This window comes from Lonchura striata, chromosome 14 (assembly GCF_046129695.1).
Source record: "Lonchura striata isolate bLonStr1 chromosome 14, bLonStr1.mat, whole genome shotgun sequence".
NCBI classification, from domain to species: Eukaryota; Metazoa; Chordata; class Aves; order Passeriformes; family Estrildidae; genus Lonchura; species Lonchura striata.
The window spans coordinates 16466760-16490832 of NC_134616.1; the positions used below are offsets into that span (position 1 = coordinate 16466760).

The 24073-nt window shown below is 41.3% G+C and overlaps 1 protein-coding gene across 1 annotated transcript; it reads left to right on the plus strand.

Moving 5' to 3' along the window:
* The first annotated feature begins 4569 nt into the window (after window positions 1-4569).
* LOC110467897 (homeobox protein CDX-1-like) lies at window positions 4570-18008 on the plus strand. Its single transcript, XM_021525309.2, has 3 exons — window positions 4570-5002; window positions 14448-14593; window positions 17754-18008. The coding sequence occupies exons 1-3, from the start codon at window positions 4570-4572 to the stop codon at window positions 18006-18008; spliced, it is 834 nt and encodes a 277-aa protein (XP_021380984.1).
* Window positions 18009-24073: the final 6065 nt, after the last annotated feature.

Here is a 24073-nt window from a genome sequence, read left to right on the forward strand (position 1 = left end):
ATTAAAATATAAGACAGTTTCCTTCTAAATTTCAAGGAAGGGTTTCCAGCAGCAGAGAAGTGTTAACCACATGCACACAAACACAAAACCCCCCGGATGGGAATGCTGGATCTCATTTTGCTGAACTCAGATGCTTGCTGAGCTGAGCAGGAATTCCCCCCAGCCTGGGGCTGGAACCTTGTGTTGTGCACCAGGTGTGAAGTGACCAAAGGGAGCTCTTTGTGGATTGTTTTTTCTCCTGTTCCTGTGGGCAGCAGAGGGGCAGGTGAGGCAGCAGGCACTGGATGGAGGCTGTGATCTGTTTGCATTTCTGGGAAGGTTATGGAGCAGTGAATTTTCAGGTTAAGGCTGCCACAATGTCACCACTTCCAATCCCATTGCAGCAGGGCTGTGACTCACACAGCCCAAGCAGATCTAGTGCATTGCCAGGTGTTAAAATTCAAAGCACAGAGAACAACAGTGAGGAAAGGAGATTCTTTTTTTCAGAACTAGGAGTATTCTCAGAGTTCTGGTGAGACAGCTGTTTACTGTAGCCCTCTTAAAGGCTACACTTATGTCAACATGGTAGCTGGAAGATGAGGGCATTATTTTAAGAGCACTGATTAACAAAGATGATACATTTGAAGCACAGCTACTCTTTAGAGAATACAAGATTAAAATCTCACAGTCCTGCTCTTGGCTCCTCACTGCCATCACCTCCTGAGAGCATTCCCTGGTGTGCAGTGGATGTGACATTCCAGCCCTGTGGCTCGGTGCCACATTGGATGGCAGGACTGTTCCAGCCCTGTCTGTTCACACCCCAGCTCTGTCACTGCTCAGCAATCCCACTCTGTATTGCAGCACCTTTCAGACCTTTGTAGCCCAGAAAATTCCTTGTAAAAATTAATTTTTAAAAACCTGGCACGTTCCCTAATAGTCCACTTCAGGTTTCAAAGGAGAGATGTTACCATTAATCAAACAGCAGAGCAAAAATCCCTGTAACATATCTAGAATTCCAAGCCAGGATTCTTCAGGAGCTTTGCTGCTTCCTGCAGCTGGACATGTGACAGACACGAGTCCCGATCCAAACAGAAATGAACAGGCTGAGAACTCTGAAATCTGAATAAGGTCATGAGCCCTGCAAGCCCGGAAAGGTCTCCTTGCCATGCAGGCAGCTGACCAGCAGCTGTCCCCATTGCTTCACTGGAGTCAGAGATCAGGCTTGGAACAGGAACACGCCTCCAAAAATGGGTGCTGCTATTCTTTGGAGACCAAAAAGAAAAATAAAAGCTCAGAAAAGTAAAACAGAGCTACTGGAGCTCTGTCAGTCCCTAGATAAGAAGATGGGATGTGTAGAAGGTCTGCATCCCAGGACAGGGATGTGGTTAAAATGTGAGACAGATGAGCTTGGAAACACAAGGATGGGGCCTTAGCAGATCCATGGTTTTGAGACACTCCAAAAGCTCTGGAGACTCATGTGGCAGAAGAAAAATAATCAAAGTGGACTGCAGGAGCCCAGTGTTGCTGCTTGGTCTCTGCCCACATCATCATCACCTGATAAAGCCTCCTTCAGAGATGTCTTCCCATCCAGGATCTCGGGTGGACACCAACTCCCAGCTTCAGAGGATGGAAGCTATTCAAATTTAGAACTAGAAAAATGCATCTTAGAGAGGCCCAAGGGTGAAGGTCTTTTAGGATCATCTCAATAAAGTTCTTTTCCCTCTTGAGAATCAGGGCAATTTCTCATTTCCATTCACTTTGCATTTGAGAACTTTTGAGAATATTTCATTTTAAATTAAGTATATTAACATGTGATTATTCACATAGCTCCAGCAATTACAGTCGAATGACTGGTTTAACTAATAGGTATGATGGAAATGATAAAAATCATAAAAGCTTGGACTAAACAAAGCTATAGTACAGCTTGCTGAAGCCAGACCAACTTAGGGTACTCAGGAATCCAAAGGAAATGGTTTCCTGCTTCGTGGACACAGCATGAGGCCAGAGGAGCAAAAGCATTGTCAGTTCAACCATCCGAGATTGTAAAGCCCTTTCTTCAGGCAGTATGGAAAAGGAAAAATCTCCTTCCATCTCAGTATATTCAGTATTATTGAAAGCTTCAAAAGGTATTTTATGTGATTTTTCTAATACACAGGACTAATCACCATTGTACTGCTTTCAGTAGCTCCATGAGACAAATTGAACCATTGTGAAATACAGACCATAATGTTCCTCATGGAACAATGCTGCAGTGGGAGAGAATGAATCCATGACTGGAGCCTGATGTATCCAACATTCCTGAACACTGAACAAGGGCAGATCCAGCTCAGCCCTTCTGCAGAGCTCTGTGCTGGGGTCTATCAGGTACATAAACCTGCAGGAAAAGTTTCCTTGAATGAACATAATTAGAACATTTTGCAGACAGCTGCAGGGCTCCAGTAAAGGAGCAAATGCTGCTTCTTCCTCTGGCTGATTTATTGCTACACCTGCACTCAGGAGAGGCTCTGAAATGCCTACAAGGATGTAGGCTTCAACAGTTTTGAAGAGGAAGAAAAGAAATTAAATTAAATTACAACAAAAAAATATCTAAAAAAAAAATCTTTCTTTGTAACCATTCCAACACTCAAGAGCTACTAAGCAACCACAGAAGGGAGAAAAACACTCTAGTTAAAAAATAGGAAGATCCCACTACATTAAAATCACACTTTAACTGCACACAGGCTATTTGGAGACACCTAATTCTAAACTGGACAACTGTGATTTATTTTGCTGCTCAGCAGAATGAAGCAGTTCAGATCTTTGACTCACTGATCACTGACTTCCCTGGATTTGTGAAGTCCTTCCCAGCAGCTCTGCTGGGTAATTTTGAGCGGCCAGCTGTCACAGATGTGCAAATTGCAACCAAGTAAGCTCACATATGCAAGCAGCAGAAACAGCTTCTGGCAACTTCCCGCCACCTAATGATTTTTAAAATACCTTTCAGCAATTACATTGGCAAAACATCAGCCCCCAAAAACAAGCAAACAAGCAAAAGAGAACAAAAATTTCACCCAAGTGCACAGCAGAAGAATCTGAAATACTCTGAGCAGGTAGCTGTGCTTCTGACATTATGAGCCAAAAAAGCTTTTTCCACAACTCCATCCCCAAGGCAAATTGTGAGTGCAGCCTAAGGACACCATTCTCTCACTACAGGAGACAACGGTGTTGTCAGGTGTGCAAAGTGATTCCTTCCTCCCGAGAACCTGGGAGTTTAAGTGGTGTTAAAGTGCAAAAGACTCAGAGAAAAAATACACCTCTGAACAAAGAAAAAACTCATTATTCTTTGCACCTGTTTAAGGAAAAACTCCTTTTAACAAGTCTAATCATTAATAAAGGTGCAATTAAGTATCACATCATTAAGGGAATGGGAATGAAAATAGGGTGAACTCCCATTAAGAGACAATGCTAAGGTATCCATCTCGTTTAAAAAAAGAAATCCACACTTTCTCTCCTTGCTCCTGGTTACAGATGATCTCGTAGGGATTTGTTACTCACAAACATAAGATTGCTCCTGAAAGTTAGGAAACTGCTTTCCTGAGTTAAAAAGTTATACTTTGTTCCCATATTTCCAAGGAATGGTGTTACTTATTGTGAAGAAGCACAGCAACGAGAACAAAAAAAAACCTTCAGGGAAAACTATCACTCATTTCAATATCACAACCAAGACATAAGCACAGGGAAAGTGACAAATTCTGCATTCTCTCAATAACAGATTCCCTTTCTGTGAACGTTGGAGGTTAGAATAGAGGAACTTCAATCACCGTGGCAAGCAGCCAGCTCATGAATAGCTTGCTAACATCAACAAGACTATTCGTATGAACAAATGCTCAAAATGACTATGAGACTTCTTGTATATCCTTTGTAATGGTAAAATCACCAGGATTACTGTGGTTTCTGAGTGCTCTCCCACACAGATGAAGAGCTGAAGTCAAGAAGAGTGCTCATGTGAGGAGCTCTGTAAGAGCTGCTGTTAAACACTGAACTGCTCCTTTGGTTTTAGCTTAAAAAAATAGAGCACATTGAAGCAGAACTACTACTGGACCAGCAGACACCAAGTTTTGACTAACTCTAACCGAGTGCCTGAAGTGAGATCCTGACATGCACTTCTCAAGAAAAATACAACTTCTGCTGTCTGAACAGTTATGGTTAACTACGTACTCAGCTCTGCTGGAAGACCACGAGATTTCAAACCACATTCTCAAAGTAAAGAACGGAGCTGGCAATACATAAAGATCTGTGAGAAAGGAAGCACTGGAACTAGCAGCAAGGTGGGGTTGCCTGCATGGGCAGCCCTTCATTTGAATGCAAATGTAATTTTGGGGCAGGCAGTTATCTGTGACATCAGGCAGGACCTTAGTAAACTGTTACCACCAGCACCTGGTAAAACCATTGTTAATCATGTGTAGTAAAGGGACATCAGGGCTAGCAGGAGTCATTTATAGAGCCAGGCTGGGCTAGAAAAGAGAGAAAGAAAGAGGAGGGGAAGGGAGATCAAACAAACCCTGCGAGGAGCAGGATGTCCCAGCAAGACAAAGGCAGGCTGTGAGCATCATGTACGTGAGCTATCTGTTGGATAAAGACACCAGCATGTATCCGGGATCCGCAAGGTGCACCAGCAACAACCTGCCCGTGCAAAACTTCGTGTCTGCTCCAGCCTACTCCGACTACATGGGATACCACCCTGTGCCAGCCCTGGACACCCACGGGCAGCCGGCGCCAGCCTGGGGCTCCCACTACGGCCCCCAGCGCGAGGACTGGAGCGCCTACGGCCCAGGCCCTTCCAGCGCCGTGCCCGCTGCCCACATCAATGGCTCGTCCCCTGGCCAGGGCTCCTACAGCTCTGCTGATTACAGCGCCCTGCACCCCGCTGCTGCTGCGGGGTTACCTCCTGTAGATGCAATTAATGCCCAGCAAATCTCTCCCAACAGCCAAAGGCACAGCTCTTATGAGTGGATGAGGAAAACGGTGCAATCCACTTCCACAGGTAGGAGGGCATGGAGGTTTTATGCTGGGAAGAGATTTTTACTTGTTGTTGTGTCATTGTGGGGGTTTTGCCAGGTTTCCCGTTCAGAGGGAAGGACTCAGATTAATAAAGAAAGGTCCTGATTGCTCTGAAGGATTCTCTTGCTAGCACTTAAATATTGGTTCAATTACTGGATGCTGGGTTTGGTCAGTTGTTTCTTGCTTGACCTTTAGTCCTTTGGGAAATGAAAACAATGTCCTTTCATTTCTCACTTCAGGTATGTTTTTAAAGTTTGTGATATCCAATAGTTGCTTTTAATAGGAGTTCTCTAGATTGGGATGAAAGTTGGAAAGAAAAATTGTATTCACTATCACCTAGTCTTTGCTTACTTTCCTCAAGTTTTGGAGTACCTAGGAAAAGTTCAAGTAAAATATGCACAGTAGGGGGTTGGCAGTAAGGCTTTCTACCAGAAACAACCCCTCCAAATATCAGAACTGAAATGAGAACTGCAGGATCAAACAATGAGTCAATGCTTCAAAAACAGGGATGATAAGAAAAGGCTTGCCTCACTTTGTAGTAGCAGCTCTCAGAATATGCAGGAATACAAAGATCCATGGTAACACAGCCTGGTAATATAGCCACAGATTAGGCTCTGCTGCATGACAGTCAAGGAGTACAAAACAATTATTCAATTGTATTTAAACAGCAAAAATAAGCTATGAAGCTTGAAAGAAAGGTTCTATTTGATTGGGAGGAGGAACAAGAGAAAAATATAAACATTGAGTATCCCTAAAACAAAAATATGCACCCTGTATATGAAAAAAGTATTAAGCAAGAAAGGGGAAAAGAAAAAGAGGGAAAACTGTCTGAAAAGAACAGAGTAATAACCTGCTGTATGAAAATTTTGATCCTCTGAGGTGCTGAGCAGCTTTGACATGCACTGAGATCAGTAGAAATTAGGGATCTCAATTCCTTCCCTAAAGAGATGCTCCCAGTATTTCAGTGCTGCATCCCAGGAAAGTTTTTTCCCTTCCCTCACTCCCTCCACACTTGCCTCTAAATAAAAGACTGGGACTGAAATCAATCTCTCATGGAATAGCAATTACTTAAACCAGACATTAGAGAATTGAAAGCAACTGCATAGAGAAGTTGTCTGTATTAAAATAATGCATCTGATTTGTATGGGCAGAGTCCTCACTCCTGCTGAACACAACTTTAGTTCATGGAGAGTCCACAGAATTCAATAGAACAATCAGAACAGGCTGTTGCTCTGTGTGAATAAGAATTTGGGGGGATAAAAAATTTGTGTTTTTAAAATCATATTTGTTCTTCACTGAATATAATCCAAGAAAAAACAAAAGAGGGCCTGTTTTGAAAAATCTTGCAGCTTACTTTTGAGGAGTCCTTACAAGGACAACAAAATTGTTCACTAATTGTGGGATTTACAGGTGGCAGAACACTTGCTAAAAAAAAAAACCACTGCTCCTCATCCCTTCCTTACCTGCTTTGTACTCCTGTGGATTCCAGCCACACCAATGGAGCAGATCTTATTTGTTGTGTGCTGTCCCTTTCATAGTGGAACACTGGGATAGATTGATACAACAAACACTCATATAGAGATAGATATATATCCGCATAATATAAATATCACGTTCTAACTGCTGCTCAAGAAGAACTTAGAGATTTCTAACTTTCCAAATTTCAAGCCTGCAAAGGTCAGAGCATTCCCAGGAGAGCTGGGAGTGTCTTCTTTCTGGAGTAGTCTAACAAGATATTGAGTATATCTGTGTCCAGAATGGGAGAAATCAGCAGGCCATAGGAATAGACCCTCCCAAATGCCCGTGGGCCAGTGGAAGGCTACATTTAAAAGCTACTGAGTGCTGCTTTAGGGTAAAAGTCCAGAGAAGGAATTCTCCTGCTGCTTCTTTCCCTCTTACATATATATATTAGCTTTCCTGCTAGGCCAGGCAGGCTCAGTGCCAGCAGATCTGCTTCTTTGGAATTGGTTCCTTTCTCTCCCTTCACTCCTTAATCTCTGTCTTTTTCTGTTTAAAATCAAGGGTACTGTTGTCCTTCATGGTTTCCCAAAAAATGAAATAACTTTAAAACATTTTGCCTTGCAGCAGTGTCAGCTCTAGGAAAGCACCTGAGTGAGTTTGGTTCTGTACATGCAGGTGTTGCAGTGATTTCAGGTGTGTGACCAGGCTCACTGCAAATGTTGTTTGCTGGATCATGATCAAACCCCTCATAATTTTCTTAGATGGAATCCAATTCTTTTTACACCCTTAAAGCTGTCTGAGTTCGTTGAGCATTATCCTTCTGTCTCTTTACAAAACCTTTGGGAATTTCAGTAAAGGTCTGGTGTTGCAAGAATGAAGGAATCACACTTATTATTGATTAGTTTTCCTTATTCCCTGTGAATAGATACAGACCACTGCTCTTAATGATGAAAAAAGGAGGCTCAGACTTATTGAGGTGATCACAACAGTAATCATTTAGACAAATTAATTTTGCTATTTATTCATTACATTCTGCAAAGCACTAATTATCAATGCTACCAATAATATTTCACTGTGAAAACAATCATTATTCAAGCAAGTAATTTTTGCAAGATATTCTCAGAAGTGTGCAAGAAACGTTCCTGTAATCTTATCCCTTCAGGACTGGGAGAGATTCTTGCCAAAGATTCACTTTCAATAGTCTGACTTGGAGCAGCTACAGAAACAAGGCTCTGAGTCCATGACATTCCCATCTCCAAAGATTTCATAGTTACTGATGCTTTGCAGCCTCATGTCCTGACAGATGATAAACAAAACACTTTATTTCAATTTCTACTACTGCCTCGTGCCCTCCAGGTCTTTTGATACTGTTATCTATGCAACTAATCTGAAACAAAGGAACAAATTATTTCAAGTTTTACTCTGTAACTTTAAAAACAATATCAATGTAGAACCATGTATTCAACTGATATAAAGTGAAATTTATGAGGTTACCTGAAACCTCCGGAAGATCTCATTATTTAATGTGAGATTATCATCGTGTTTTAATACTATCAGAACACATTTCCTGCAGAAAAGTCCTGCTGAGACTTTCATGCATCCTTCTTTCTCTGACTGAAGGATGGCTGAGTGCCTGTCCGTGCCTTGGCACTGCAGGGATTGGATCCTCAACACAGAGCACGTAGAATCCAGTGTCCTATCTCTGCACTCCTCAGCATGTTGAGGGTACAGGAAAAAGCCAATGTGTTTTGACTCAGAACACTTGAAGGTGAAGCACTGAGTACTCAGGATTTTCAGCCACAAACACTGAGAGAAAAGATTCTATTCCAACCCTTACACTGCTGCTGTCTCCTCAACCTCTCCTTGGAGAGGGTGAGCACAGCCAGGACAAGGAGTAATCGTAACACAGAACAGAACAAAGCCACAGATAGAAATGTGGGGTGGTAATTCCACACACACACAGACAAGACATAATTACAGGCAAATTCCTTGATGGAAAGTAGAATAAAACCACCTTAGCTACAAATCTTGTCCTGTTGATTTCAGGATTTTTATGGAGCTGTGTCATCACTCACACAGGAGTAGACTTGACTTTATGACTGTGTGAGAAAACAACACACACCTGTGGTAAGAGTGTGCCCAAAACACTGAGTTTAAGCAGGGAACTCCCAGGAGAATTTGCTCACAAAGCTGAAAGAGCAACTTAAGATCTGCAGTTATGTTACCATAAAACAGGGTGGGGACACTTTTTGAAACAGGTGAACTAATTCAGAGGAAAGATTTTCCCTGTAGATGACAACTCTCCTATCATTCTTCTTCAATAAAAATTTACTCTGCAGGCACAAAAGACAGTTTTCTGCTGGTGGTGATAGGAGAACTGAGAGCATCATGACTAAAGGCACTGTAAATATATCACACTTAGTCTTTGAAGGAAGGAATTATATTCCCTCAAATGGAAGGAAGAGGAACAAGCCTCTTTAGAGGCCATTCCTGTAAAATGATGAATGCTAAAGAACATACAATACTTGGGAAAAATGTCAGTTAATCACTTTCCTTTTAGTCTGTACAGTCATTGGCAATGGGATTTCCCCTGGTTTGCCACTCAGAAATCCACTGGCATTTTCTGCAGGTTGAGTGCATCTGCCTGTCCAGTCATTGCTTAAAAAGAATAAAAATGACTCTGCTTTGGATCCAATTCCTTCTATAGATGAAGGTAAATAGAAAAGCTTACACTAGCAAAGGGAAGAACAGAATTTGGCCAATTATTTATTCCAGCTTTATTCCAGAATAGCAGAACATATTCAAAATTGAAAACAGAAGGGAAAATTCAAGTCTGTTGAAAGCTTTCAATTCTGATTCTGTTCTGGTTTTTCAAGCATGAACAATCTGGGCATATATAAAAGATCAGATGAGCAAGACATAGCAGAAAATACAAACACAGAATTATATCAAGTTTCCCAAAATTTTAGCACCTAACTTTGCAGTAATGCACAGGACCAGGACACCTACTTATCACACCAAGATTTCTGGCAGGATTATTATATAATATTGGATCTATGTCACATGTCCTAATACAATGGTTGGTGGTTTGTTGTTTTGTTGGTTTTGTTTTTTTTTTTTATTTAGCTTTACAGAAATCATGTGTAGCACAATGTTTGTCTTCAAAATTTATTAAAAATTACTTTTGCTTCACAATTTAAGTTAATTCAATTAAATTACTGACTTAAGTCAGGGAGAATTTGCCCCTTACTTTTCCGACACTTTCAAAGTACGTAAGTAGTTAGAGTCCTAAACAAAACTCTGAGGCCTGATCTCTGTCAGTCTATATCTTTATAAACTCAAAAATTAACATCAGTTTTTTAATACTAAAGTAACAGAGAGATGCAGGTGGGAACTGAGCATATCCTCAGGCCAGAAGCTGTTTCACATTTCTGGGATGATTTAAGGTAACATCCAGTCACCAAGGACAGACATAACTTCCTCTGAAACACTGCTGAAGTCTGGAATCCAGGTTGCAATGCTTTGTCAGCAATCCCACAGTAATCCCACACTATCCTATCCTAGGACATCTTAATGCAGCTTCTGATTTTATGGAAGATGCTGGTTTCAGTGCCTGCAGAGTATTCCTGAAAAGTTAAGAGAGGAGGCTCTGAAAGAGGGCCTAGGGCTGGTTCTAATGCTAATTTATTTTGCTTTGTAAACAAGTTGTGAGGTCCGATGGTGGTTTTTTTTTTTTTTCCTTTCCTGGCCTACATTGTCTGAGGTTTTGAGGCCTATCTGTCATATTGAGGCAACAGACCCTTTTAACACTTCACTTTGCTTTGATATGCAGTCTTGTCTCTTCCTTCTCTCTCTTTTCTTCAGGAGTTATATTGCCGGAAAGGGTGATGATTTTCACAGCAAATAAAGAGGCCTTCTCCCAGCTTTATTGTCTTCAGAAGAAATACTCTGTGAATTTTATGACCAATGGGAAAGCTGCTCCCTTCCCCCAGCTCAAAACTTGACCAGTCAAAAAAATTGCCCAGAGTGGGTGTGATGGAGCAGCATTGTTAAACTATATCCCACTAAAAGATTTCCAGCCCTGAAATGTCTAATTTCTTGCTGGTCCAAAGGTACTCCTCAGTAGTCACTAGTGCAAAAGAGGGTTTTGAAAAACTCCCTCTTCTTATATAGCTCATGAAAGCCAGGAAATCCACTCCCCCAGCACAAAGGCAGGCAGGCTGCAAAGGTAGCTGCTTCAAAGCCCTTTTGTTTCATTTATCTTCCATCCAAGCACCAATAACCTCTCCAACCACAATTCCATGGTATAACTGTCCATGCCAGAACATATTCCCTGTAGAACTGACACAGTACTGCTGATAATAATTTTAACCTGTCACTAGCAAAAGATAGATTAATTAAGATGGTACAAAGTCAAATGTTGGCTATTTCACTCACCTAAGTGAGGAAAATATACAGGATTCCAATACAGAATTGGATTAATACAAGGACTTTTATCATTGCATCATTGAATTCTGCCATTAAGTCCTGAGAAGTGAAGAACATCCTCCCACTATCTATGGGGTGAATCCATTAGGCCCACCTCAAATTTTACTCAGGTAATATTTCTCCTGGAAATAAAATGCAATTGAAATTAAAACCAGTAAGTCTGCAGAACCACAGTACAGTGGATCTGCTCTAACAGATGGAATTCAGAAGCTGAAGTCCCAAACTGTTTAGGGATGGGCTCTGTTGCTGCTGTTTGTTAACTCTGGCAAATAAAAGTGTGCTTTGCTTTTGAAAGGAAATGCCATGTGCAGACTAATTCCAGCCCAGCATCCAACAAAGGCAGTTGGAAGACTCTCACTGACATCGAGGAGAGTAAAGGCCTAACAGACTAAAACATGGCTCTGCCAGAGCTAAAAGTATCTCTTGGAAGACTCTGGCACATCTCAGCTCCCACTGTGTCTTGTCTCTCATAGACAGTGTTACTCTACACAGAAAAAAAAATCAAATTATTAAAGACAAGGTTTATGTGACATATCAGAGAATTTTTCTCAGAGCATTTCTCAGAATTTCCTTACTTTTGCTTTTTTACTTTCTAAATTATTTTCTTAACTTTAAGAAAGAAATTAGATGTCAAAAGTCCCAATCTTCCATCAAAAATAATCCAGATATTATCAATTCTACTAAAATAACCTGAGAGCTACTCATACAGAAATAAATTATCTTATAGGAGAAAATTCTGTTTTCCATGTACTTTTAATTCCTTCTGCAGCTTAAAAAGAAAAAAAAAAAAAACCACAACTCTCTCCTATTCAGGTTATAAGGGTCTAAGCACTTAGAACCAGAAACAGGAAGGTTTTTCTTGAAGTTTACCACCTTGTTTTGGCAATAGAGGAACATTTGATATTTGTCTGTGCCTTCTGAATGAGAATAGAGGTCAAGATAAGATCACCTTGTTGCTCTTTTGTGTACTCCATCTTAACAACACAAAGGACACTAAGGAAACATGTTAAACATTTTGTCCTGTAGAATGACCCCAAATTCTCATTTGAAGAGGAAAAAAACCCTTAACCAAACTACCAGTTACAGAGATCAAAAGTTGAAAAATATCAAGTGAGGCATTAAAGCACCACAGGTTACCATATGTTAAACAAACAATTTACACTTCCAGTGAAGGAAAACAAATGTCCTGGTATTTATGTGGACTGAACTGAATCACTGCTGTTCCTTAGAGACTCTTACCTTAATGCTGTAAACATATTTGAGACAAAGGATTGAGCAGAACCCACAGCCTAAGGAGCAATCCAATCCCACACCTATTTTCCCTATTGAAATATTCCAAATAATCAGCCTGATGGCGTTAAGAAGAGTTGGATGATGCCCAGAGCATCGTAAAGGCACTATTGATGCTCCCCCAGGGTTGGTACATGGGAGCTGAAGGACCAAATTCTGATGAAGACTTGGTTCTACAAGCCTGGGAGAGTCCTAGAGAGCCCCTGTCTTGTAGGGTGAACTGGAACCATCCCCATCCAGGCTATAAAAGGATTTATTTACAGCATTGCACTGCCCAGGACTTCCAGTGCTCACCAACTCTGGCTCTGGGATCTATACAAATAGTACAAAGAGCAGCAGAACCTGAAAAAAATTTTAATGCAATCAATAGGTTGGTGAGCCAAAAATTCCTAGAAATAGCAAAGTCCTGACTGTCAAATAGTGGAAGAGGCAAAAGTGACCCGATATGGTGTGCATGGCAAGTGGAAGGCAATGCTAACTTTAACTATGTTCCATTAAAAAAACAAAGAAACATCACATCTCCCTCCACAGATGGGGGAAAAACATTAACCCAAGATTCTGCTGTAGTCCTGTACCCTGAATTTTGATCTTTGGGACCTATGAAGGGGAGTGGGAAGGAGGGGCTGGGCAGGAATAGGCCTTTGGCAGCACTGAGAGATTACCCCTCCAGCTCCTCTCTCCAGCCAGGGAAAGCTGGTGGCTCTTCTGTGCCATAAAGATTACTCAGACACTAAAATGTTACCAACCCCATGCCTGAGAATCTCTTTCATCCCATTCAAAATTAACTGCTCTTATTAGAGTATAATTATTAGGAGCTTGTGGCACCTGTTTTCTGAGGAATTAGGCATCTCTATAACCTTGTCAGAAAAAGCTCTGTAAGCAAACAGGAGCTGCTGTGCAAAGCCACACGACACCTGCAGCAACAGCAAGTGGGTACAGGTACAAACACCTGAGTTCTGTGCATCACCTGGGAGGACCTGAGCCTGAGGGGTTTCTTCTGCTGCAGTGACCACTGAGGGCACAGTTTCACAACCTCCAGCACCACAATGGAATACAGAGCAAAAAAATACTGAAAACATATTCCCTGTTCCAGATAATTCACTGGCTAAATATGCACATCTGAAGGAATGTCCATATAAAATACATGTCAAAAAATGGTAAGATTGTGGTCAGCAAAGACAATCACACTGGTCTTAACACAACAATTCATTAAAAATGTGGGAAGACCTCAAGCTTTGGCTTTAAGCAGGTGCTGATATCCAATATATTGATTCCCTAAATCATAAACCAGAGAGGAAGGGAGACAGCAGCAGCCTTTTCCATTCTCAGCTTTCTTTCAGAGCAGCCACACATTCTGTCCTCAGAAATGACCCCGTATGGAATCCATAAAATTTCAGCTCCTTGCATCTGTGCTCCCTGGCTCCTGTCATCTGCCATTGCCTTTTAATGCCCTGGATGCTGCTGAGCCGTGTCTGCCCCACTCAGCTGCACCCACAGCTGAAGGGAGGCAGCAATGCTGCTCCCAAAACAGCAGATGCTGCAGTTCCCTGCCCATTGTGAAGTATTATTGCTTGCCTTTTCTCTTTTTTATGAACTGTCATCTGAAAATCTATGTTACTGTTCCCTGCGCTGTTATCAGGTTGTGGGCAGACTGTGCCAGACTTGATGGGAAAACACAACCTCCATATTGCAGTAACAATCACAATGTTGTAGGAATTTTTCTAGCAACAAGAAATGAGGAATTTTGGAAGCTCTCAGTATTTTCTGTGCAGTAAAATGTCCTTCATGATTTTCTATGAGGCAGGTAAGAGTGTCAGCTCTAGGGACAGAGACATGAGCAGTGCAACACCAGGCAGGAAGGTTGCAGCAGAGCTGGGAACACAACCCAGGTTTCCTGGCTCCTTATTCTTACCAGGAATGCCTTCCCTTTCCCAAATGATAACACAGGAGTGATAAAGAACACGAGAAGCAGTTTATCTATTTACTAAGGAGCAAACCTAGTAGTATCTGATGGTATGAACCTCTTGTGTTGTAAATCAAGACTGAGTCAAGGGAGTTACTCTGGGTAAGTGCATAGAGAATCAGGCCTAAAATCCCCCCCAGATATTTTCAAATGTAAAGCCAGATATTTTGTGGTACTAAAGTGAAAAAATTCTAGCTTGAAGCAATGTGTTCTTCTTTCAAAACAGGTAAAACAAGAACGAGAGAGAAGTACCGAGTGGTTTACACAGATCATCAGAGATTAGAATTAGAGAAGGAGTTTCATTACAACAGATACATTACAATCAGGAGGAAGTCTGAACTTGCTGCAAACCTAAGACTTTCCGAGAGACAGGTAGAGTATGGATCACCCATCCAGGCTTTCCTTTGAATTTATGACTGCTGCTGAGGAGATAACAGTATGGTAAAGAATACAGAAATGTTAATGACTCGAGTAACCAAACACTGGGTTCCCTTTGCAGTAGAACCCAAACTAGGGCTGTGCAATAACCCAGGAAATGTGTACACCATCTTTTTCTCATTCTGAGAAACACTAGTTAAACCATATCACCAAAATCCTGCCTGGATTTCTCTCTGGGCTGCGGTAGCAGGGAGAATTTCATGCTGAACTTTCTAAAGCAGAAGTCCTGGTTCTGCTGGGGATTCAGTGGGAATTCCATAACCAAATTGGTCATAGCGGAGATGGAAGTGATGAGCTCAAGTATGGTCAGGACACTTGAAGGGTTTTGTTTCCTTGGCTGCCTTGTACCTTTTGTTAAAGATTTCCTACATACGTGCTACTCCTTTCTCCTGCCCCATTTCCTCCCCTCCAAACTCCACTTCTGTTCCCAGAAGATAAATCAAAACACAGTCCCGTGATTAGGTCTGATTCACTATTGTTTTATGGGCTCCGATGAGGGAATTGTCCAGAACCCACCCATTGTAGCACTGTCCATCCAACTTGAACCTGGCTCACACAACACGTGCTGAGCTTACAGAGATGGAGAAGCAAACACCCATTTTGCAAATATTCCTCAATCTGATGCTGAGTGCCTGGATTTAATTGTTTAAAATTAAAATTGTTTCAGCTAGGTATAAAAAATACACTGTGTGTCTTTTTTCTGGCTGTTAAAACATTCATAATTTGATTTAATTATGATGAATTTGAATATTACAGCCCTGCTTCTGTTAACAACCAGTGATATTTACTTGAAACTTCCTAGCTCAGTGGTAATTCCTGATGAATGTTTTTGTGAGTGTATTTGAAGAGGTGAAACAAAAATATGTGATCCATTTCTTTGTATATATTGGAGAAACTTGGCAACAACTTTTGCAATATTTGTTCTTCTTCATCATCAATATATCAAGAACAAAATGAATTATAGTTCATACAGCCTACATCTCTGAAGTGTTTTTTTTTTAATGGAAGATTAAGTGAGAAATACTGACAGACTCCCAACACCACTCTTTTGTAGAAATTAAAAAACTCCATCATATGAGCACAACTGAACACACACTGTTCTATCTCAAGTTTCTCTGAACACTACCTAAAACCTCAATTGATTTTCTGGAAAAAATTTTTTCTTGCCTCTGCCAAAATCCAAAATTCCCTGGAAGGAGTATCTCAAAAGGATAAAGAAAAAATTGTTTAAACAAGGAAGGAAAGATGCAATATCTAATTAAAGAAAAAAAGGCAAAGTGAAGCACTGTTAACATAGAAAGGATAAAGAAATAAAGGAGATAATGAGGATGAGAAAGAAGAGAGAAAATCAGATTTCAGGGGAAGAGAGATATGCATGGAAAAAAGAATTGAAAGGAAGGAGGGCAACAGGTGAAGAACAAGTCAGACAGATGCAGCTGGCCCTGTCAGCTTTTGGTCTGACATTACAGACCTGGTCTTACTTGGACTTATTTGATAATTGGCACATGCCCCTGCACTGCCTACTAATGTCTCTCTGCAGATCTGCTTCCCTAATTTAACAACAAACCAGAATAAAAACCTCAATTCACAGGCAGGTAAGAACATTGAAGCCAGAGGGTAATTCTGGAATGTTGGTTTCATTTCTAGATTGTTTCATCTTTTCATACATTTTGGCAAATGTTTGAGAGAAATTACAAGATGGATTATCTCTGCACAGTCAGAATGCAAGAGATGTGAGAGGGCTTGAGACCTGTTTAATTTGGTACTGAAGTTATATTCCAGAACTAAGACAACAAAAGGAACTGCAAAATATTTCAGATGGCAGTATGGGACTTAAGAGACCTGGATTAAATTTACATAGGCTTTGCATGTATTTGAATCACTCAGTTGTAAAATGGAATAGTAATGCCTCAAGGAGAAGCACCCTGAGACTGTCACAGAGGGTCCTTAACATGTTTTGTTGGGCTTCACCAGTGATCTTCTTTTAAAATGCAGCCTGGTAGCCACAGGTGTTATCACCTCTCACTGTTTTACCTCCTTTCCAATCATTGTTCTCTTTCCCTTTCTAGTTTCTAGCAAAAAATAATTGAACAGACCAATATTTCTCAACACAATATTGATTTTTTTTCTCTTTGAGTTATAGAAAACGGTAACAGAAATGTTTCCTTTGCTGTCTGCACAAGAAAATACAACAAACCTGAATGAGGTAGCTTGACTTATTACACTGAGTAGACATGATCTAGAGCCACTTCCAAGGGTAAACAGCTTGTGTGCACAGCTTTCAATCCAACCCTGGGGATTCACATCCAAAGCCAGTCCAGTTACCACAGAACATTTCACACCTCAACAAGTTCTGCAGTATTTTCAGCTGACCATTACTCACCTTCAGCTCACATCCTCACTTGTCCCATCCCAATAAAGATCCTCCTTCAGCAGGCCCTTCATTCCTTCCCAAAGGTGGCTGTGTGCCTGTGACAGGCCAGGGACACTGGTGGCACTGGATTGTGTGGGAAGCAGCAGCAGATTCTGGCTCCATCTACAAATGAAGTAGAAATCGTTCAGCTATTCAGGCACTCCTAAGACAATATTTTGAATTAATGTTGTGTATTGCTGGTGAAATTCTGCTCAGAAGTGAATTTCCACTGGCTTCCACACTGGAACTCACTAATTAACATGCACCATCCAATCAGGAAAGCTTTTGTGCCTCAGTTTATAGGCTAGTAGCAGATCTTGGCTTGCCCTGACTAGTTTCAGTGTAGCAACACTTTTGCATAATATTGGCAATCACTAGGACACATGAGATTCTGTGTTAGATTTTCTGTTAGTGTTTCTTTAAAAAAAAAAAAAAATCAAAGGTCATTCCATCAAGAAATAACTGAACTAACAACAAAATTCACTTTTTATCAAGCTATCAATAAATATTTTATTGGTAGATAGGAAAAACAAGCAAACAGCTCTGTTGTCTCAGTTTGTCACTGCCTTTCTCAGTGGTGCTCATGCCACTGCTTTTCCCTATGATTCTGTGACTAAATACACAAAGGACCACATTCAGTCTGGTAGCAACTGAAAACAGTTTTCCTCTGCTCCTCCGCAGGTGAAAATCTGGTTCCAGAATCGCAGAGCCAAAGAGAGGAAATTAATGAAGAAGAAAATGACTCACTTTGATGGCAGCAGTCTGGGCTCTCTGCAGAGTGACTCTGGCTCCGTGAGCCCGATGCCAGTGCCTGACGCACAGACTCACTCGGAAATGCCCGGCTCTCTATTCGCAGCGCCGCCGCCGCCGGCCGCGCTGCCCATGGGCGCTTTGCAGCACGGAGGGAGCCTGCAGCAGGTGGTGGCCTCGCAGTGAGCCCGCGGCGGAGCCACGGTGGCACCGAGCCCACGGAGCGGTACCGGAGCACTACAGCACCCAGGCAGTGACACAGCCTGGGGCACGCAAGCTTCAAGGACACTAAACCAAGAGCCACCTGGCAGGCGTGCAGCACAGCACGAGCTCCCAGGGGCCATGGAACTGCAGGAGTCCCTCGGGAAGGGGATGCCTGTGCCACAAGGAGCCCTCCGGCCTGGAGCGGCTGGGGAGGCGCGGCAAAGGAGAGCCCAGGAGCAGCCACAGCCACTTGTTCCACTGCAGACACAAAAAAAAAAAAAAAAAAAAAGCACAAAACTTGGCCCAGGAAATCAGTCCCACGCTGCTGAGGCAGCTGTGCCCAAGTGTCTGTCCCCTGCCCTCAGGAAAAGAGAATATTCCTGCTCCTTTGATCTCCACAGGTTCCATGTACTGATCCCACTTGTGGACTTTACACATGCATCTTGAGAAATGCAAACCTGGCTGATGTGTTTTGTCCCACTTGATGGAAAGTCTGGAGCCGAGTGGTTGCACTCACTACATGTTAAGGGCAAAGGTCAGGGATGAGCTTTTTGGAATTTTTTGGGTTTTGACAGGTATGATTTCCAATGCTCCATACACTGGTATAAACAGGCACTCTTCTGTCTTACTGTAAATGATTTGAAAGCGTTCTGGAATTGCTAATCTTGGCCCAAGTTCATTTTTGGACAAAGAAAATTCATGTCAGATTCATTTTGGATCCTAAAAGAAAGAGCAAAGAGGGCAGAAGTCCTTTTAAAAAGCATAAGTGTTTCAAAAAGTGACTGCATTTCATGAGACAGCAGAGTCCATGGATAAAGATGCAATAACTGCATCCAACCAACTTTAAATCTAGTCCAGTTTTATGAGTTATTGTGACACTAATAAAATTTGAGAAGCCAAATTAATAGAAGAAAAAGCAAACAAAACACTTCACTTAAAATAAAGCTCTCAGCATTTTTCATGTGGGTCTCAATTCCTGAAGGGCTGATCCCTTCTATACTAAGCAGAATTGGTAGGTAATCAGTACTTAAGAATAATCTGGATACTTATTTCCCCAGTATGATTCCCAGTTGCATGCACAAAACTTTTGTCTGCAAAGGGAAAATTTTTAGAGCACATGAGTGATTTGAGAAGTCATACCCTCATTGTCTAAAGCAGTTTAAAAGTTTAGGATGCCTATCCTCAGTAGTTTCCATCAAGGTATCCCCTGAAATCTGTCATTGTTGCAAAAAAGACTAAGGAGCATTAAGTCATTTAGGCACTACATTCTTGGGTTTGTTTTTTAATTATAACAAATAGTACTATTACAGTATCAAAATGTTGGTGATGTGAAATTACTTTGTATATAAAGAGCATTAAAATAAATGCCTTTTTTCATAACCATTTTGCAACGTGCATCAGCTACTGCAGGAAGTGAACCTGCAGATTATCATGATTAGTCTGCTCTTGAATTGCAATATCAAATTTAAAAGAAGAGTGATGGTAAAAGAGTGTAGAGAAATTAGAGGAGCATGGGAATAGCAGGATGGTTCAGGGAGCCAGCAGCTTTCACTACTTAGTAATTGGATTCATCATTTTGTTTACAAGAAGGACAATGCTAAACAAAGGTAGAGTTCAATGAAATGGAGAAGGTGCACTGTAAAATTGTAAAATTCCCACTTATTCCTGTCACAGTGGTGCTCCATTTGCTGCCAACAGCACAGGTAACAGGGGAGAGGAAGAAGCTGCAACTCAAAGTTCAGCAACAGAAAGTCTCCAACTGATTTCCACATGGTAGGAAAAGAGGAACATGGCAAAGAGCACATGGGAACAAAAGGGATTTCCCATCCTCATCAATGAGCATTGCAACCAAACTGCTCTCTTAAAAAAAAGCCATTGGGTCTACCCAAAGGAGGAATCCACTGGATATACACAGCACAGCCCTTGTGCTGGCAGAGGGAAATGTTAGAGATTTTATTCACATATACACAAATATTTAACTTAACAGAGACTCAAAAAGCTTCAATAGGAAAAGCATCCTCACATTGGCCAATTAAATGGAATTGTGCTCACAGACTAGAGAAAAGCCAATTTTAAAAATCCAGATTTAGACTTTCAAAAGGTAAGAATACAGATGGAAACTTTGTCTTTTGCACTGATATACAATAAATTAAGATCTAGTTATAGCCAAGTGATCATAAGCCTGGCCCCAGGGTTCTGCAGAATCAAGTACACAGCTACCTATTTTAATCACATTTTCATGGCAGAGCTTAATTTCACATTAACATTTCTAAAAGGAAATTTCTACTTCAAGGAAGAAGTTTAAGAAATGTTTCTGAACACAACATTGTTCTCTTTAAAATTATTTAAACATCATTCAAAGAGAGTGGGATCTGGCAGAACAACCTGGTTTATCTTGTTTACATGTAGAAGAGTTATTGAGGAAGATAAGTGACCACTTTGAAGATCTGCTTCATTTCTGCTCCAGTTTGCTGAAAGCATGCTTGCTATAGGTTGCTATGTGTTTCCAATCAGAAGTTGTTAAGTACACAAAATAAGGCTGGATTTTATTTGCAGAAGCACATGTTCAAAGGTTAAAATTTATTGCTCCAAAAGCAGTATCTATAAACCAGGGCAATACCTTAGAGATTATTAACCTTCTAGTTATGCCAGTGGCTGGTTTAAGTAATTCAATTTTTTTGTAAGAATTCTCAGCAACCTCTCCAGTTAAGTATTTCCAATGGGCTCTAATCCTCGAAACAGTAGCCCACCAAACCTCAAAGGAAGTGATTTTTCTCTAAGAAGCCTGTGCAGTGCTGTTAACTTGCTGTACTCTGTCCAAATAAAAATAAGAGAGACAGAAAACTGCAGACAAATCAGCTGAAATTATTTGGGTGCAGTACTGTGGGTTATGAAATACTGGTGCCATCCTCAGGCTAATACTCACTTTCTTCCTGACTTTGGGTATATCAAATAACTCATCACTTTTATCACATCTGAAAACTCAGGACACTAAAGCAGAGTACTGTGAAGATTGATTGGTTGTTAGGGAAGTGCCTTGAAGAAGAAAAGCATACCTTAGGCTACATCACAGGAATATCTAAGCCCTTAATCCTAATTGTGATTAAAAGAACTATCAAGGAATATCCCATTTTCAGAGGAATTCACTAAACTTTAAACCCTGTTTCCCAGCCAGAACTGTGATCTAGATGGCACAAAAAATCAAGCAAACAGCACCTTCTACCAAATCCTCTTGCAATTAAGCAAAATATACAATTCAAAATTATGTTTCTAAAACAAAATCTTCAATTTTTGCTTAGGGGTTATGCGATCATGAAGGGACACAGGAGAGAGCATCAAATATGTGTCACCTTCTACCTAAGAAGTTTCAAAACACATTAATTGTGGATGTCACCATAAAAATTAAAAAGCAGATTTCTGTTGTAGCTCCCTTGTTTGGTTTGCTGGGGCGGTCCAGGAGCACTGAAATGACACATCCCTGAAAATTACTCACAGTCACATTTCAGATGGCACTGGATGTTAGTTGGACACAATACAGGGCAAAATTCACCAGGAAAAGGAAAAGGCACGGGTTTTATGATGAAAATGTTTATCAGCTGTTTTCATACCCAAAGAGCACAAATTCTTTCAATTCTCAAAAAAAATCCTGTTCGTAAATGTCTGACAATAAATGGAGAGGATTAATTAAGATAACACCTCTTGGTCATCCAAGCCACAACAAACAGAGTCCCTCTAAGGTAGGAGAGACTCTACAGGGACAGGAATCCCAGAGTTAAATGTGTGGGGCAGAAATGCCAGGCTGCCAGCAGCAGAGAGCTGCGGGGGCAGGCAAACAGGGAAGGCAATCGATTCCTTTGTTACCTCCTGCAGGAAAGCCCAGGCCAAATAATGCCTGCAGGATTCTCAGGGAGCACCCAACAGTCCCACCCGGCCATACCTGGGCACGAGGGATCAGCTCAGTGCCCGGGAGCCCTGCGCTGCTCAGGAAGGAACCAAATCAATGGCATCGAGGATCTGCTGTTCATTTTCATGGTTCTGCTGAGGAATTGATTTACCCTGGGGTTCACACACGGGCTCTGTAACTCCTGCTGAATTCAAGCTGCTTGTGGAGCAGTAAGGAATGCTCTTATTTCTGTCAGTATTGATTTTGAAGCAGAAGTTAACTAATTTCAATTTCAGAATACTAAGACCCTCCTTTAGCTTCAGACCATTCCTTCCTGGCAAAACTGATGCAGTTTATCCATGAAATATATTAAAACACATTTTAACATCTAGAAATTAAAAATAAGTCATTAGCAACAGTTAGAAAAACAGAAGTGGGGTAGACAGAATGGTAAATACATTCAGCTCTCTACCAGCCACTTTTCATCATTTTTCTCAAAAGGATTTGTTAACAACCAAAACTTCAGGGCATGAAACTACACCAAATACCATTGAGGAAGGCTTCACAGGCAGCTGGCATCTTTATTTCTTCTGTTGCTCTCTTATGAAAAACAGATCCCCAGTAGGGATCAGAGACACAGGGCAGAACTGAAATTGTGCTATATTCCTTCTCCTTTTTCCCCAGAAGATTCAGTTCAGCAAGTGAGAATAGTTCAGTCAGCACCACTCATTCATCTCTCTGAGCTGTGCCACATCTGCCATGTGCATGTGCTTGCATTTCAAGCCCTGAAAATGAGATCTAAGTAGGGTTCTTTATATTAAAAGAGTCCCATTTAAAAGGGCAAATAAACATTTCAGAAGCTTTGCGTTTGTTGAAGCTTCAGTAAAAGCAAAAGCCACCTCTCTCAAAATTCCTACTGCTGCCTAAGAATTTTAGGAGGAATTAATGTGCGTGCAAACTCATCTTGAATATAGGGTCAGTGACACCTCCAAAAAACTGCATTAGAACAATCAGCAATACTGAGTTCCCTAACAAAGTCCTGAGCGTTAAATTCCAAGCACACAGCTCTAAAAGCATGGGCTAGGAGCATTCCTGAGCCTGCAGTCTTACTGGAGTGGTCATCTGGAGGCAAGAGAATAAACATCTATTTCTATCACCTGAGCCACAAAGGGGCACATTCAGGCTCACCTGCTTTTTGATTCTCCAAGAGACACTTCACATCATTTTCATGCTTCAAAGACAGACAGATTATTGTCCTCTTATCTTCGTATAAAAGGAAGAGTAATTTTATGAGTAAGGGTTCCTAATAAAAACTATCAGAGCTGTAAACACCTTTAATGTAAGTTATCATTCTACAGGCAAGTTTTAAAGTAACAGTAGTCCTGAAATTGCAGTTTTAATAGCTGTCATTAAAACACTTAATTGCATGTTTGTGATTATGTTATTATTATTGGGGTGGCATTGCTCTCTAGAACAGCTCTTATACAACAGTCCACCACCTCCACTGCCTGTACAAACAAACCCTTTAGAGTTCCAGTGGTGAGCACCACACTTGTTATTATTGATAGTTTTTCATCAACCAATTGTTAGAAAACTAGAAAATTTTCTTCCCCAGAGATCTCAAAGTACATTTAATTTAACACACATAAAACTTCACTGAGACAACTCCCATGGCCACTGGTTTAGTAGATAAATTACACCTGGCATTTGAACAGGTGAAGTAAAAAAAACAACCTTGGAGTTCAGTTTTCCTGGCAATCCATCTCTCTGAATTCTGCCAAGGAACACAGCACTTCTGCTGCTGGTGCCACACAGATCTGTCCTGTTTCTGCAGAAAATGCTGCAAATACAACACTCCACATGGCTGAGCTTTCTGGATGTCCAGCCTACTGCCTCAGAACAGTTTTCACTTCCCCATCACCCCAGAGAGTCCGGAGGGAGCCCATGTTCCACCAGCACTTTACACAGGCAGCACACCTAACCCTTACTCCACCCACTGCCATCCCCCACACAGTCCAAGGCAATGGCAGTTCACTTTTCCCCCTCTTTTTTGTATTCCCTGAAAGCCATGCCCAACAGAAACGTCCATGGAACTGCAGCCTAAGTTACTGCACTGAAGGTTCAGTGGTTCTGTGGCTCTGAAGGTGCTGACATGCTGGGCCTG